At 38.2% G+C, this 18,520-nt stretch overlaps 1 protein-coding gene across 1 annotated transcript in view; it reads left to right on the plus strand.

Moving 5' to 3' along the window:
* The window catches only part of sarm1 (sterile alpha and TIR motif containing 1), a 43,541-nt gene extending 35,382 nt beyond the window's left edge, over positions 1 to 8,159 (plus strand). The window contains 3 exon segments of the mRNA XM_051930449.1: positions 814 to 1,003; positions 1,098 to 1,219; positions 5,681 to 8,159. Coding sequence (XP_051786409.1) covers positions 814 to 1,003; positions 1,098 to 1,219; positions 5,681 to 5,813 — 445 coding nt within the window. The 3' untranslated portion in view covers positions 5,814 to 8,159.
* The last annotated feature ends 10,361 nt before the right edge of the window (positions 8,160 to 18,520 follow it).

Raw genomic sequence — 18,520 nt, forward strand, 5'->3', positions numbered from 1 at the left:
TTCGTCACTCGAAGAACGATTTTTTTCTTCAGCAAATCGCAGTGAATCTTCCTGGCTTTCTCGCATATGATCGCCTCACTTACGCTATCCCCTGTAAGTTGTTTCTCGTTCAACCACACTAGCAACAGTTTTTCCACCTCTTCCAGCACTTGAGGCCTCTGTTTGGTTAACATTGTAATTCCTTTTGCAACATCAGCTGCTTTGTTAGGCCCTGTATATGCAAACAAAAGAAAATTGAAACGGAGAATGGGAAATCATTGGCACATATGAATGCGTCTAGGGAAACTGGCCGCCAGCGTTTTTGTTCACCACCAGAGCGTGTGGTCGTGAACAGATGCAAAATTTTGGAAAACTTTTTTTATCGTAACCTGATTTGTACGTGTTTGGAAACTTTCGTGACCAGAGGTTCTACTGTTCCTAGAGTAGTGTAGGTTATCATGAAAGAGTACTTTGTCTAGGGTGATCTTCCATTAACAGTTCGAAAATCTAATTGTAAGGCGTTTTTCTCAGATTGTTTCATTGCTAAGGAAGAAAAACTTTTAAAAGTGTATTCCCTCCCTCCATTGCCAAATATTACTGAATTTCTCATATGGATTGTATACCGTTATTTAATTTCCAAAAAAATTGCCATTTGTTTTATTGTTTACCTTAATATGCAAGGCATATCTTTCAAAAATAACAAGAAGAGCATAGATAACCAAGGCTACTTATATCTAGGTAGCATAAAAATGTTGAAAATGACCAGACGTAACTGTTTTCAAATATATCCAGATGATCATATGAAAATGGTCACATTCTGTTGTTCTCTTTTAGCCTGTTAAAGGTTCATCTACAAGTACGTGGCTTCAGTGTTTTCATTGATGTAGAAAAACTGGAGGCTGGTAAATTTGAGGATAAATTGCTCCAAAGTGTAAAGCGAGCTCGTAATTTCATTCTGGTTTTGTCGGCTAATGCACTGGATAAGTGCATGGGTGACCAAGACATGAAAGACTGGGTCCACAAGGTGAGAGCAAAGTTGCCTGCTGCATTTCCTTTCATTTCTTTCCTCAATAGCTCACTTTTTCATTTAACTTTATAATTTTTTTATCTCATTTCAGGAGATTGTTACTGCATTGAATGGTAAAAAGAACATTGTTCCTGTTATTGATCAGTTTCAATGGCCTGACCCTGAGAGCCTTCCTGAAGATATGAGGGCTGTCATTAAATTTAATGGAGTCATGTGAGTACTCGGGAGGGGTTAATACATTAAATCTATCTTTTTGCCATGTCAGTGGTTGCTGGGTTTTTTTTTGGCAGTTCTGTTTCTTTTGCAACAATATATTAAGTTAAACTAATTGGGAGAAGAAGAGTATGTAACCAAGGAACAGGTGGATCAAACAAATTACCCTTAAAATACCACATAATAAACAACTTTTGGACTTTTATAATAATCTTTTCTCATCTGACACATAAGTTAACAAAACAGTTTGCTATAGTTTGAAAGTGAAATCCTGTTTTATTAGTAACCGAAACATTAATTTGCAGTAAAGTGTCTACTTTTATCTACATCAACTATCAAAAACTTTTCAAGAAGAAACGCCTAAGAAGCCCATAGAATTTGATAGATTGCTAGGGTATAGAATTAACAATGGATTGGTGTTACAAGGATTGTTTCCTGAATGATCTTTTTAATTTACAGGTATATAAATCTGTCCATGAAAATGGTTGAAACAAAAATATCCACATAGGTACCTAGGCCTTATCTTGAAAAGCACTGATATGGACAGGAAATATTCATTTGCTTATGGAAACACTGTATAACATTAGAATCATTACAAACAAATACTGCTATGGTAAAACATAAGACTTTCTTGTAAGATGGCCAGAACAGCAAATGTTCAGGTCCTAAATCTCTCATTGAGGGACCCTAGTCTTTCTAAGTATTTGTAAAATTCCACTAACCATGCAACTGATTAAAACTTATGAGGTAGAGATAAATTGAGCAAGGTGTACCAGCAATGCAGTTTAACAAATAAACTGGTGTTTTGGATGGTATCCACAAATACTTGCGTGCTTTGAACAGAGGTTGGGAAATGTGAGAGCTAACACATTTTGACAGACCTAAAGTTATAGTTTAAATTAGAAAGGCTATAGTTAGTGAGCATTAGCTTGCTAAGCCATATTTGTGTGATGCCGTTCAAACTGTCACTAAGAAATGTTAAAGAAACTGGGCAAGGCGAAGGTGGAAGGAACCTGCATCTCATAATAAACAGTACTCGAGAGATTACTTCTTAACACTAAAATTACCAGAGCCTACGAAAAAACTCGTAGATCCGGACCACCTTAAATCGCTTCTTAAATCCGTTCACACCTCTCCGCCAGCATCCTTTGTCCTCTAAATGTGCTGATAAAAGACAAGCTGCCACTAGCCAGCTATTCCATCCCCCCACCGACTTAGAACGAGGGCGAACTTTTCCCAGATCATGCCTTGATTGATTATCTGGGAGTGAAGTGGAGTTTTGGAGTGGAAATAATAGATCGTTATTTGGAACACATGCATTTCATGTGTGTTCCGTTTCTACAGTAATCTGTGTAAACACATTGTTAAAACAGAAACTTTTTCATATTTTAGTAATAAATGTTACAAAATGTAGTAGGCATAAACTATAGAATGTGTAAAGCCTGAGTTCCAAAGATCAAATAAACACTTTCACAAAAGCTTCAAGAATGATACAACAGTTTCCGTGGCGTAGCGCGCTAAGATTTGCTTCTTAGAGAGCAGCAACTTTGCCGTGTCTCATAGACCTGAGTTCGATTCCCTGCTGGGGATAAAATGTTGCTTTTTTTTTTTTTTCTTTTTAACCTCAAACGGACATAAAATGTATAAATTGGTATGCACTGTCAGTTAATGAGATCGTTATATTTTCATGTGGGATGCTCCTTTTAAAATATTTTTTTAACAATTGAGACTGCAATTAACATGAACAACTGTCCTTATAACTTATTTTTAAGATCCATAACACACAGACAGACAGAGCACTGCGTAATAGAGAAACAGACAGGCAGAGATATATAAATAAACAGGGAAGACACATGTACTGAAACAAAAAAAAAAGATCAACATGTGCGTTGTTCCTGCTGCACTGAATAAGCTCACCCGCTCTAACATCACCTCTCCCCCCATCTGACTCTCTAAGTAACAGCACAAGTACGCAAACCAAGTATAATCAAGAGTCCTCGATTCGATCCCCACTCACTCCTATATTTGCCGTTTTCAGTAGTAAGCTGCTCTTTTTGTTAATATCATACAGTACACACATGCACTTCGTTTGCGTCTGTACTTGTGCTGTTACTTAGAGAGTCAGATGGGGGGGAGGAGTGATGTTAGAGCACGTGAGCTTATTCAGTGCAGCAGGAACAATGCACATGTTGATCTTTTTTTCTTTCAGTACATGTGCCTTCCCTGTTTGTTTATATATCTCTGCCTGTCTGTCTCTCTATTACGCAGTGCTCTGTCTGTCTATGTGTTATGGATCTTAAAAATAACAGTTATAGGGACAGTTGTTCATGTTAATTGCAGTCTCAATTGTTAAAAAAATATTTTAAAAGGAGCATCCCACATGAAAATATAACGATCTCATTAACTGACAGTGAATACCAATTTATAAATTTTATGTCCGTTTGAGGTTAAAAAGAAAAAAAAAAGCAACACTTTATCCCCAGCGGGGAATCGAACTCAGGTCTATGAGGCACAGCAAAGATGCTGAGCTCTAAGAAGCAAATCTTAGCGCGCTACACCACGGAAACTGTCGTATCATCTTTGAAGCTTTTGTGAAAGTGTTTATTTGATCTTTGGAACTCAGGCTTTACACATTATATAGTTTATGCCTACTACATTTTGTAACATTTATTACTAAAATATAAAAAAGTTTCTGTTTTAACAATGTGTTTACACAGATTACTGTAGAAACAGAACACAAATGAAATGCGTGTGTTCCAAATAACGATCTATTATTTCCACTCCAAAACTCCACTTCACTCCCAGATAATCAATCAAGGCATGAGCTGGGAAAAGTTCGCGCACGTTCTAAGTCGGTGGGGGGATGGAATAGCCGGCTGCTGGCAGCTTGTCTTTTATCAGCACATTTAGAGGACCAAGGATGCTGGCGGAGAGGTGTGAACCGATTTAAGAAGCGATTTAAGATGGGCAGGATCTACGAGTTTTTTCGTAGGCTCTGGTAATTCTAGTGTTAATGGGTCAGATGTTCTTCGCTAGTATTTGTCAGAGCAATCTGGCACCAAAGTCCATACTTTGACTATGCAAAGAAGTCTTAAAATAAATTGTCTTGTAGGGCATGCTAAGGAACTATTCTTGCAGAAAGGGAACAAGCAGAAGAGATTGTAATGTGTGAAAAACCATAAAGCATGGAATAACAACCAGCAGTAGACAATCTTAAAGAGAAGTCAGTTAGTTGACAAAAAAACTGAAGAAGAAATGTTGGTGAGAAGAAAATTCTACTCTGTCTTGGTTTTGGGGTGGATTTTAGCCATCACTGAAAAGGATCTGGTCAAAATAGTTGGAATGACACCTGAGGAGTTCAAGCAAATTTTGATTCATCATGCTATTCCTTTGCGAAGGTGATTGACAAAAAATCATCTTTCAGCACTATACCTACTGTAAACACAATACCAACACAATTAAGACCCATTTGGAGGAAAAATCTGCAATATGGCACATTAGATTTCAACTGCAACATAATTAAATCTGTGAAGGATCAGTATGGCAAGGAAAATAAAATAAGAAAAAGCAGAAAAATACAAAAAAAAGAGTTTTGGCAGATCATGTAATAAGCTTTTATTACATTACAATTTACCACAGAAGTACTAAAAAACAAAAAAAAATACAACAATGTAGTAAAAACAAATTGCTTCAGTTTTGCATTCCAAGAGAAGGCACAAAAAATCATCTTTCTAAAAAAAAAAAAATACAAGATCTTGTCACTTTTATTGTGGCAGTGCTTTGTTTTTATTTTATCATTGTATAGTGTTTCAAAAGCAAATGAACACGTAATGTATGGATAGCTTATTTTAAAAATAACTTTCTTGGTAGGTCCATGACTTACCCAGTAGTATATGCCAGCCGAAATGAGCTTGGTATTCCCTCTCATTTGTCAAATGTATTACTTTCTTAATATGAGTTTAACAAAGAAACAGACAACTGTTAAATTTGTTTAGAACTACATTGTATACAGATGTTAGGAAATACTGTTCTTGCAGAAAAGTTTTGAATAAGATGTCCAGTAGTGTAATTTTAAAGTAGCACTGTGGAAAATTTCAGATTTTGCATGTTCAGGTTAAGATTTACTGTTGTGTACATACTGTAGTACAGTGAAATCTATTTGCATGTCTGCCACAGCCTAGTGAGAGCAGTACAGTACCATCATCAAGCAATAAATAGAACACACACACAGAATACAGCATCTTATATTAAATACAACATCAGACTTTGTTGGATTCATTGAAAAGAAAAGAGGTGTCGTACTCTAAGACCTGCTTAACTTTTCTTATGTTCTTATCATAAGACTTTGCTATAATTTTAATACATGTATTTTAGCAGATCTTCTTTTTTGTGTTTCCTAACCCTCTTGTATTATCATTATTTCTCTTTTTGGGTATGAATTGCCCCTTATTCATGTTGCAGGTGGTCACATGAGTACCAGGAAGCCACCATTGACAAGATTCTGCGCTTCCTGCAAGGTCGACCTAGTCAAGATCTCGGAACCTTTCCCAATGGTTTCCAAGGACCAGTGGTTCTTCCTCATGGACAGATGTAAAAAATACCCTACTTGTGTTCAGGTGACCCACGAAACTGTGGTTGCCACAACACTTGTTCACCTTTTAGCCTTACCTTCCTTTCCTTATTAAGCATGCGCCTTCGCTGCCAGCTGTTTGCTGATTCATCCTGATTAGTCCTTGCTGGCTTTTCAGGTCTGTAAATACCAAAAAGCCACCTGCAGTCCTTTTCTAAAGGATTCAGTGGTGTCGTCATTGTGATAATGCATATGTTCATTTTGTAAATTTTCCCATAGTTAAAAAGGGCCATCAGTAGAAATTGGCAGTATGTGCTGGTTTAATTAAAATGTGTACAGTAGAGGATATGCTGCCATAATCACCTTTAGAGTTTTATGCGAGTCAGGCAGTGGGCTAACCTGAAGATGCCTCCAGGGATCAGTGTTTTATGGTGCTAAATTATGTATGCATTTGCAAGACAAACTGCAAAGGCACAGCTAATATGTTGTCTAAGGGTTCTGTTTTCTTGCTATTCCATGCATTCATTTTTATTGATAAAGTAATTTAGAATTTTTTTTCCCTTGGACATGTAGTGCAGTTTGTATTTAATACTGCTGAACAACTGATATTTGCCTTCAGTTTTAATATTCTAAATGTTTTATGCACTTTTTTTTACCCTGTTTTAAAAGGTTTTTTTATGCTCTTCTGTTCTATTTAAATATAAATTGAAGATTTAAGTAAGAATTTCTGGAATATTATGAATGCTTATTTGAAAAAAGCTTTTTCTTGTTCACTTTATTCCTAACTCAGGTTCTAATGTTTCAGTAATTTAAGTGAAATATGTAGATTTTTCTTAATGGTGTTAAGTTACTTCAAATCCTATTTACTTTCATTGTTACCAGAATGTTTAATTTATAGATGAGATTTTCCATTTGTATCATTTTTGCAGCAAATAGAGCGTATGTTTAACATCTTTTTGAATACTTAATGCAAGCAGTATGCAAAAGTCTCTATTCAAACAGCCAAAAGTACTTACGTTTGTAAGTTCTATCAAGGTAAAATCATCTAATGTGCCTTATGGCTCACTATACTTTGTGCATTAGTGATGCATGTAGCGGTGGTTCAAAGGTTTGAGTTGGTGCTCAGGTGGTATACACCATTTGGCTTCTATTTCTATTGTGATTAACAGCAGTTAGTTTGCCCTGAATACCTTAATGTTATTTTACAAAAATGTGTCTTAAATCTCTGCTTCATGCGCTTGTACAGATGGAGGTGTCCAAAACTCATTCATCACATTGCTTTGCTTGGTATTTACCAAGTTGACTTTGTTTACCAGCAGCATCCAAAAAAGTGTCAATTTGTGCATGGACTTTTGGTGAGGGGCTGGTATTAACTTGTACAGTTGAAAAGTGACATAACTACTGTTAAGGGCACCGACAGCATGTTTCATATCATGCAACAGAATATTTGATTTTGCGTTTAGAATTAGAAGAGGACAGTATTCATTAACATATCACACTAATTGGATTATTTTGTATGAATATTGTCATGCTACATTATTATAAAATAATAAATACAATCTACTTTCCTTACCTTTTTATGACAAATGCATTCTATGGAGTGGGGTTAATTCTGTGCTTACTTTCAGAGTAACTGGATTGTTTAACTCCACAGTCCTGTTCATGGACTTTTTCCTTTTTGCCACACTATCCTTTTGACAGGTCACCATTTACTTTTTACTTTAAACAGTCAAATACTCTGACAGAGTGTCCAGCATGTTTAAGTTTTTCATTTGTGATCTCATAATACAGTTTCATGCCATTATCATTAGAAATACCATTAATGCCTGTATTAGCAATTACAGACGTAGAATAACCTGATGGAACCATTCAGTGAGATTTCCAAGTACCTTTCATTATGTGCTGTGCTGTGATGCTTCCATGCCCTTTTGTTTTATACTTGAATGTTCTCTACTCTCTCTCTAGATGCCATATTTGCTTATTCAGTATTTAATAACAAAAAATCATTATTATATACAGATATCAAATTTACTTATTTCTTCTAGCAATCAGGCTGCTCTTCAAAACTCTCTATCTATCTATCCATCCATTTTCCAACCCGCTGAATCCGAACACAGGGTCACAGGGGTCTGCTGGAGCCAATCTCAGCCAACACAGGGCACAAGGCAGGAACCAATCCTGGACAGGGTGCCAACCCACCGCAGGACACACACAAACACACCCACACACCAAGCACACACTAGGGCCAATTTAGAATCGCCAATCCACCTAACCTGCATGTCTTTGGACTGTGGGAAGAAACCAGAGCACCCAGAGGAAACCCATGCAGACACGGGGAGAACATGCAAACTCCACGCTGGGAGGACCCAGGAAGCGAACCCGGGTCTCCTAACTGCGAGGTAGCAGCGCTACCACTGCGCCACCATGCCACCCCTATCTATCTATCTATCAATCATATAATATATAATATATATATGGTATGTGTGTGTATATATACAGTGCCAGAACAAGCCTTGCATGGAGCCCCATTCATATCAGGCTGATTTTGTGTCATGGATTAGCTTAGCATACTCTACATACACTGGAGATACTGCACATCAGAATACTCAGAAAGTCCCGCATGAACCAAGAGAGAACTTGCAATCTCTACACAAATGAAGACTGGTGTTATTGTGAGATAGCAGGGCTACCTATTTTACTGATTGATAGGTTTTTATTTTTAATTACATTGTATATAGTATTTTACTGTATTATACATTACACTACATTTAATTGGCCATAAAGAAACATCCATCCATCATCCAACCCGCTATATCCTAACTACAGGGTCACGGAGGTCTGCTGGAGCCAGTCCCAGCCAATACAGGGCGCAAGGTAGGAAACAAACCCTAGGCAGGGCGCCAGCCCACCGCAGGATGCACACACACACACACACCAAGCACACACTAGGGACAATTTAGGATCGTCAATGCACCTAACCTGCATGTCTTTGTACTGTGGGAGGAAAACGGAGTACCCGGAGGAAACCCACGCAGACACGGGGAGAACATGCAAACTCCACGCAGGGAGGACCTGGGAAGCGAACCCAGGTCTCCTTACTGCGAGGCAGCAGCGCTACCCACTGTGCCACCGTGCCACCCTAAAGAAACATTAAGTGGATATTTTACGGTGTAATGGACTATCTATAAGAAGAACTTTTGTACACTGGTAGCCACTATTGAGGCCAAATCTGATTTATCACACACTGTTATATCCAAAACCCATTCAATGGAGCAGTTACTGCGCTGTTGATATGGCTTTTCATTACTGCTGACTATTTCAGGAAGAGACAACTTTGTGACTTATAAAGTCAAACCATGAAAATCCTTTTGGAGGGTACCAATCAGTGCTGTAGTAAATTATGGTGTACTTGGCAGCTTTAGGGGTTTTGATTTATTAAAAATGTTTTTTTTTGGCTTTGTCAACGAGCCAAAATTTTAATATTTTTTTTTTCAAATATAAAATACAAATATGTTAGAGGGTGAAATGTTGGGGGGTTGGGATGGGAGAGAACTAGGTATGTGTGAACTCTGCATAGTCATCACATGTAATTTATGATTATTTTTTTCCCGTATTTTAATTTTATTTTAAACAGCACATTTTCCATTGCCAGCCTCCTGCTAGTTAATCCAGATGTGTAAATATAATATATATGAAATCTAGAACTCTTAGGGGCAAGGTAATTTTTAAAGATCCATTGAATTCTTCATTATGAGTGCATTGAGCACAAATGTCAATTTAAAAAGTCACTTATTCTGAATGGCCAAGAGCTAGTGTGAAAGCATAAGGACAAAGCAGTGCACACAGTTAAGTTGAAGCATGCAACACGAAAGGAATTCTGTCATAACAAGCTAGTGTTCTTGACTCTTGCGTTTTGGATTTTAGTGAGGAAATGTAGCATATGTATATGTATGCCTGCCATTATGGATCTTTACAGGGTAAACTTGGCTTTCCTTCACAATAGCCATTTGTTGTCTAGTATTTGTTTTACTTGTATCATATGATGAGAACATAAAACACAACTTATGCTGCTGAGAATGCCTGTATCAAAAATATGGTAATCACTTGCATCAGTTAAGAAATACTCAAATCAATACTTGCTGCATGTATTCTGCATATTATTTACAAAGAGAGCTTTTGCATACTGTTTGCACAAAAAACTGAACACACCAATGGTAAGTTGCAGCTGAACACAAAGTAATAAAACCTGCTTTATTCTTGTATTATAATGTGTACTTCAGATAATTGACAATTTGCAGCCCTTATTTAACATATTATATTGATGGGTAGAAAAATAACACTGTCTTTTTATATTTAGGCCAGTTTTCAAAATCGAGTGTTAGCAATAAATCTTTCAGTAACAGTATCTTCTTTTAATTTTTTTTTAAATCATCCAGCTCAATGGTGTGTGTTTGTTGTCCTATTAGATTACCTTGTAGCGCAAAACCAATTCCATTGTCGTCACACACAGAATAAGTAAGAAAGTAAACTGGAGGACTTAAAATTAAGTATTTAAGATGAGCTGAAAATTCTGCCATCTAAAAATATTTCAGTAATTGAAGGATTTTGATATCTGATCAGTTTGAACACTGTTAACTGTACAATGTCTGGGGTTGTTTATTTCAACATTTTAAACCATGAAGCATTTCCTAGTTATGCCATATGGTCACATATTTTATTAAAATTGCAAAGTTAATTTCACAGTAAATGTTACTTTTTGGTTATGTGCCAGTTATGTCAGCATGTTTTCCAATGAATATGGTAAATTATTGGCTATCAACATTACATTTTGTAGAGGGAGGAATAAAAAACGACACCAAGTCAAGCTCAAGGAGCACTTGATTTGTTTTTCTTTTCCTTCTGGTGAAGTGACCAGTCCTGTTTTATTAAGCACTGTAATTATTTTATCAGTTATTAGAGCTACTGTAAATAGTACTCACTGTAGGCCAACCTTCTCAGCTACACAAAGGAAAGTGTTAACTTTAATTAGTGTAACTCCATGAGTTGGACTTTATGTAGAATTTGATTGTTTTCTGAGGTGAGCTCTATGGAAGAGAATCATAAAGCATTGATCTTACAGGGCTTGAATTGAGTGGGGGTGTAAAATGCAGACGCATTGTTTTGTTGTTGTTCATAATCCACTATTTTGAAACAGTAGTGAGCTCAAAACTAGCCAGACCTCATTATAAGTGAGTATAACTTTATACGTTCAGTGCATATAATTTGAAAACACAGCATTAATTAGAAGTGCCTTTCCATATTCTCACAAAATATTTGCTGTGAAACAACTGTATTGTTTCTGTAGGTCATTAATAAGCCATTTAAACAGTCACAAGTTTAATTCCTAATATAACCTTATCAGACCTGTTTAATACATTTCAAAGTCACGGAGGGTATTAGAATGTCTTGTAATTATTAGGCTCAAGGCAGGATCCAGCCATGGACTAGGTGTGAGTCTATTGCAGGGTCTACTTATGCACAACCCCACAATCACATGGTGCCAATTTAGAATTGTTGCAACTATAACATATCACGTCATGTGATTCTGTAACCCACTTCATCCAGACCAGGGTCTACTGGAGCCTATCCATAACAATAACGAGCCATAAAATTTAAAATAAAAGATTTTGTTTCCCCACATTATCCTTGCAAGTCATTTGTGAGACTGCTCCTAAGCATGTTTTCCAATGGCTGATGTACAAAAAGAGCTATAATGGTCTCTGGGCAAATATACATAGCTTGTGAGAAACTATGACAAACATTGCTTCTCATTGCTGAGAGCAGGACTCATTTTCTTTCAGCATTTCAAAGAAAACCACCGTTCACTTTGGCTTGGTAATTTTAACTGGACTTTACATTCCCACTTACCGTTCAGTTATTTGTGCTTTGCTACTTCTTACTTCTCTACTAATAAAGTGTAGCCTCAATAACTACGTTAGATGAAGTGCTTGTGTATTACTTAAGTTAACTGCCACTGACAAAATTGTTGAAAGTTGTTTTTATATGCTTGCAAGTCAAGTAGAACCTGCTCTCCTTAACAGTGTGATCTATTAATGTGTTTCGTTCTCCACAATAATATGACTGCGTGGGCAGTTGAACACTGAAGGTGACGAAACAATGAAACAATGTCTGCTGTCACATCAAAACCAAGTTTGAACCAAGTGACGCAGACAGAGTTGAACACTGGTTAAACGAGTCACTTTAAACAATTTTGTACCTCCTTCACTGAGACTTCAGGTTATGCAAATTTGGAGTTGATACATTTCTATATCAGGAAAGACAGATAAATTAATATGTAAAGTAAAATCTGTTTATTACCTGCATTAAATCATTCTGGCCAAGAATGGCCTCATTCAGTAAATTAAACAGGTCATAAAATAATGTGGCTGCTTTAATTTAATGTATTAAATTGAATTGAATAATGTATTCAAATGATTGAATGATTACTTGTATAAAGATTAAGGAACAAATCCAGAGATCAAGTATAGGAAAGGACTGCCTCATAAGTGTGTCTTATGCTTGAGAAAGAAGGGCTGGTGTCCTTCTGAAGTAGTCCAGTGTGTGATCCATTAGGCAACAGCAAGCTTAATACGATAAAGTTTTATAAACTCTTAAAATTATGTTAGGGTGATTTAAAATTTTTAATTTTTAAACAAGATTGAATGTGCTGTCTATGATGGCAGCTGAAAATAACAGAAGTGTATTGAAATGAATGAGGAAAGTTTAGAAAGGCTACAATCTGGTTAGCTGTAATTCTCTCAACTGTATTCATATGAAAATCAGATGGAGGCATATTTACTGTTTTTCATTGACAGTATTTCTTGTAAATATGAAAATAATTGTTTCTTGTGGTCCTTGTGTGTACAGATGTTGCACTGTGTCCCAGAGCTGAAATGCAGTATATAGTACATCAAGAAGAAAGCATTAATATTGACTTAACATTTCCAGTATAGATCAGTGCAGTAGCAAAAAATGATAGATGCCATACATAGTGGCAGTTAGTCCTAAAGGCATGATATTACCTATTAAAAAGAAATTTAATGAAGCAGTTAAAATTAGACCAGCCATAGAAAGTCAAAGAGAGCCCTCAAATTTTAAATGTGAAGACAGTAAACGTGCGAACTGTGTATAGCATGTTGGTAGGCCCAGGCCATGGGGTCCGAGCCCCCTAGCAGAAATCTTCTGTGGTCAATTATAGCGTATTACAGACACCCATACCTTTTTGTTACAGCATTGCCCGTTTTGATGGTGAACTCTAAAGAACGGCACACTGAAGCAATTTGAACCCCCAGTGATGTTAAAGCAGATATCACACAGAGATTTAAGGCAGTAAAATTTCCTAGTGAGATGGCACAATATTTGCTAAACTACTTGTATATATTGCAATCTGCATAATAGATGGCATATAGAACTTCTGAACACTGTGTACTGCTACGTAAGCAATGGCTTTAAATTGTGTACAGCCTACAACACTGCATGCCTATGCCAGTCCCAGTAGTCCCTACTTAAACAGAACGTCGAGTCAGCACAGAGAAACAAGGCAGGCTCGTGCTGATGAATTGAACAGTCCAGTAGCCACGTAGCACAGTCAGATTGCTTGGGCTTTCTTCACAAGCTTTACGTTGTAAATGTAAAACCAGCAGACTGTGCAAGCACACACTTCATGCCAAGGAATGTTACATTACAATGGCCTGAAAAAAATTGTGGCACAAACCGCACGGTGCCTACAATGCCATACTCCCACAGCCAGTCTTCCCATTCAACATTTAAACAATTTAATTAGAATTAGAAGTGTGAAACAAAGTAGTCTTTCAGTGCATAAATGTATTTGTTATATCTGTTCTGTTTGCAGCACTTGTAAAATTATACATGACAAAGAACATTCCTTAAGTCCCAGGGTATTTGTCTGTCCTCCAAGTTTCCGGTTTAATTTTGTTTCAGGTAGGCTGGCACTGCATCTTTCGTTTCATTGCTTGTGAGTATTGTGTACATTTGGTGTTTACAGACCTTTAATCCAGTTCAGGGTTGTGAGGGGTTAGAGTCTCTTCTAGCAGTACTGGACATGAGGACATAACTGGGCCCACTGGCAAACACACGGGGCCAATTTAGAATGACAGGCTAACCTACCCTGCACGTCTGGTATGTGAGAAGAAAACACAAGGAGAGTGTGTGCAAACTTCACACAGACAATGAGCTTGTGTAGGGTTTGAACTTGGGACATTGCATAGGTGAGACAGCGGCCCCCCAACCACTGGCCCTCTGTGCTGTTCCTGCACATATTTTTGATGGTGCTGATTTTTCTGAGGTTTCTGTACCTGGAATTACATGAAAATTGTCTTTATATGGAATCAGTCAGTTTTAATGTTTGTGTTGGACTGCATGACAATGATTGAAGAAGAAAACCTATGATCATAATGCAGATATTTCAGACAGTTATTAAAGAAATGTTGTACCTTTGTCTGTGAAGAAGCTACGTTTTTAAAGCCAGTCGACATAATGTAGTGGCTGTCTTGGAAAATGATTGTGATGTAGTTAAAGGAACAGCAGAAACCTGAGGAAACCAAATCAAGCATATCATAGTAAGTGGTGTTTGGAGGATGTCCTTGTACCTGCTGATTTGAACTTGATGCATGCATTTTCATGGAGTGTCGCTGCCTGATTTGACTTGTTGCAGTTAAATAAAAGGGGGCCTGTCAGACCACATTATTTCTCCAGTAACTCCACCATCTCCTTGAGAGTGAATCTTTGAGATGTTTTAGTGCTGAGGGGCAGCGTTGCCAGATGAACTCGACTCTGCACTTTGTGCCTTAGTGGTTGTACTGGACAATGTACTCTAACTGAAGTAGATGTAGGGTTAAAATCTGGGGTTAAAGGAATAGAGCGAAGAGGTGGGATCAGTGCAGAAAAGGGTCATTTGAAGCAACACAAAGGCTCACCCATTATGCAAGCTAAGCCTCGACAAATGTCTCTTCTTGTATTGTTAGAATAATTGAATGGGCGAGAATGGCTGATGGTAGGGTAACAGGATGGAGTTGTCACGAGAAGCTGTGGTCCTAGGATGGAACAAAAGTTAATTATCTGAAAATATAACTAGAGCAGCAAAAAAGTCCAAAAGCAAAGGGAAATTACTAAACCGTTTTGTACAATATCCACATCCATAACTATTCAGTTTGATTTATATATCACACATTTTTTTAAAACCAAAAAGTGGGCCTTGAACACATTAGCCAGGCCTTTGCCATTTTACCATCCAAAGTTTGTCTTTTTTTTTTTTTTTGACCCTCTCACCCCTACAGTCATGGCTGAAATTATCAGCACCCCTGGAATTTTCCCAGAAAATGCACCATTTCTCCCAGAAAATTATTGCAATTACAAATGTTTTGGTATACACATGTTTATTTCCTTTATGTGCATTGGAACAACACAAAAAAACAGACAAAAAGCCAAATCTGACATCATGTCACACAGAACTCCAAAAATGGGCCAAACAAAATTATTGGCACCCTTTCAAAATTGTGGGTAAATCGTTTTATTTCAAGCATACTGTATGATGCTCGTTTGAACTCACCTGTGGCAAGAAACAGGTGCTGACAATATAGCAATCACACCTGAAGCCAGTTAAAATGGAGAAAAGTTGACTCAACCTTTCTGTTGTGTGTGTGAGTGTGCCACACTAAGCATGAAGAACAGAAAGAAGAGCAGAGAATTGTCCAAGGACTTGAGAACAAAAATTGTGGAATAATATCAACAATCTCAAGGCTACAAGTCCATCTCCAGAGATCTTCATGTTCCTTTGTCCACTGTGCACAACATAATCAAGAAGTTCACAATACATGGCACTGTAGCTAATCTCCCTGGATGTGGACGGAAGAGAAAAATTGATATAAGACTGCAACGAAGGATAGTCCGAATGGTGGATAAACAACCCCAATCAACTTCAAAACATATTCAAGCTGTTCTGCAGACTCAGGGTGCAACAGTGTCAGCTCAAACTATCCGTCAACATCTGAATGAAATGAAACGCTATGGCAGGAGAGCCAGGAGGACCCCACTGCTGACACAGAAACATAAAAAAGCCAGACTGGAGTTTGCCAAAATGTATTTGAGGAAGCCAAAATCCTTCTGGGCGAAGAATGTCTTGTGGACAGATGAGACCAAGGTAGAGCTTTTTGGTAAAGCTCATCATTCTACTGTTTACAGAAAACAGAATGAGGCCTACGAAGAAAAGAACACAGTACCTACAGTCAAACATGGTGGAGGATCTAAGACGTTTTGGGGATGTTTTGCTGCCTCTGGCACTGGATGCCTTGACTTTGTGCAAGGCATCATGAAATCTGAAGACTACCAAAAGATATTGGGGCGCAATGTAGGGCCCAGTGTCAGAAAGCTGGGTCTGCGTCAGAGGTCATGGGTGTTCCAGCAGGACAATGATCCCAAACATACCTCTAAAAGCACTCAGACAAAGTGCTGGAGAGTTCTGAAGTGGCCAGCAATGAGTCCGGATCTAAATCCGATTGAACACTTATGGAGAGATCTCAAAATTGCTGTTGGGAGAAGGTGCCCTTCAATTCTGAGAGACCTTGTGCAGTTTGCAAAAGAAGAGTGGTCGGAAATTCCAGTTGAGAGGTGTAACAAGCTTGTTGAAGGTTATAGGAAGCGCTTGATTTCAGTTGTTTTTTCGAAAGGGCGTGCAACCAAATATTAACTAGAGGGTGCCAGTAATTTTGTCCAGCCCGGTTTTTGAGTTTTGTGGGAAAAGAAGACAGATTTGGCTTTTTTTCTCTGTTTTTTTGTGTTGTTCCAATGCACATAAAGGAAATAAATGTGTATACGAAAACATTTGCAATTGCAACAATCTTCTGGGAGAAATGGTGCATTTTCAAGGAAAATTCCAGGGGTGCCGATAATTTCGGCCATGACTGTACTTGTGTTTTAGATATATAGCAAGGTAGCCATAGTCATTCCTGCACAATATTGGAATGGAGTCTAAATTAAACACATGATAAGAGCGAAGTCCTCCACACCAGCTGGAGTGTAAAAGCAAGGCTGGAAATCTGTAGTGTGTTCACAGGTGAGAGCCCCCCATTCTCTTTTACAGCTTAAGTCCTGTCCATTTCTGACTGGAAATCTTTGAGGGGAGGTTGCAGCAATGCCCCCTCCTCTCCTGAAGCCACATTATCTTATCGTAAAATAGTGAAGGGTAAGCCCCTCAGCCCACAAGTAAGAGGCTTTACCTCCTGTACAGAATGACTGTAAAAGCTCATTGAAAGTTATATTAATACATCTTCAAAAGCTATTACCCTAAACTTGTAAAATAAATTTCACGCCTTATATTGTGAAGCCAGTTGGCAAAGTGGGTAGTTTTGTTCTTTCTTGAGATTATATTTGTGCTAAACGGAATCTGTTATAATGTGTTTTTTTTTTTTTGTTATTTGGCTGCATGTAATCAACAAAAATAACAGGAGAAAATGGCTACTGATAAACAATAACACTGCACCTGCGTAGAGGCGAGCGTTGTGATTGTTGCTTTCACACTTAAGGCTAAATTCATCCATCCATTTTCCAACCCGCTGAATCCGAACACAGGGTCACAGGGGTCTGCTGGAGCCAATCCCAGCCAACACAGGGCGCAAGGCAGGGAACCAATCCCGGATAGGGCGCCAACCCACCACAGGACACACACACACAAACACCCACACACCAAGCACACACTAGGACCAATTTAGAATCGCCAATCGACCTAACCTGCATGTCTTTGGACTGCCCGGAGGAAACCCATGCAGACACGGGGAGAACATGCAAACTCCACGCAGGGAGGACCCAGGAAGCGAACCCGGGTCTCCTAACTGCGAAGCAGCAGCGCTACCACTGCGCCACCATGCTGCCCAAGGCTAAATTGAAAACAGTAATTCAAAGTCTATGCGGTATTCAACCCAGTATTTCTTAAAGAACCACATTTGCTTTTGTCATTTTGATTTTTACTACACTGTTCAATTTTTCTTTTGCCTTTTTATTGTTTTAAAATTCAGATTCTTAGAATTCCCTCAACCCAGTGTGTCCATTAGGCCGAGGTGCTGCCGGTCTTCTACTTGGACCCTCTGCACATTGACTGTTTCATGTGTAGTACGTTAGACTGCCATGGCAGTGTTCTTCCAACTCCTGAACAAGTAGAGGGTGTCACTGCTGGCAAGTCGTCCTCAGTAGGCCTTTGTTGTGTCCTTCCACAGTTGTGTGTGACTTGTCATTACATCACAAGGCAAGACGTGGACAATATGCACTTATTCACTTTTTTATAATGAAGGGCTAACATTTGGTGTGTTTGGAGGTAGAAGGGATCAGCGCAGCTAGCAGGGGGCTCTGTTGTGATGATATACAGACTGGTGTGCTTGTGTGACTTCACTAAATATTCAGTTTACTTTTAGAACAAGTTGAAAGGTAAAATGCAATTCCAAACTACACACACCATAAAATATAGATTAGTTTAAACACACAGTAAAATAAGCCATTTTAATGTCAAAGGATCCTACAGTACATGTCCTTTAATATCAACATTAAGGTACGGCCAGTTGGCTTCAGAGGAAGGGCGAACCAAAACTCCAGTCAGCAGCATTTCTGGACAAAATTAAGAATTGGGAGTGGTGGTCAGTTAGGACACAAAGCCATAGTCCTGGAGAGCCTGGCCAAATGCCTTC

The sequence above is a fragment of the Erpetoichthys calabaricus genome, chromosome 8 (assembly GCF_900747795.2).
Source record: "Erpetoichthys calabaricus chromosome 8, fErpCal1.3, whole genome shotgun sequence".
NCBI lineage: Eukaryota > Metazoa > Chordata > Cladistia > Polypteriformes > Polypteridae > Erpetoichthys > Erpetoichthys calabaricus.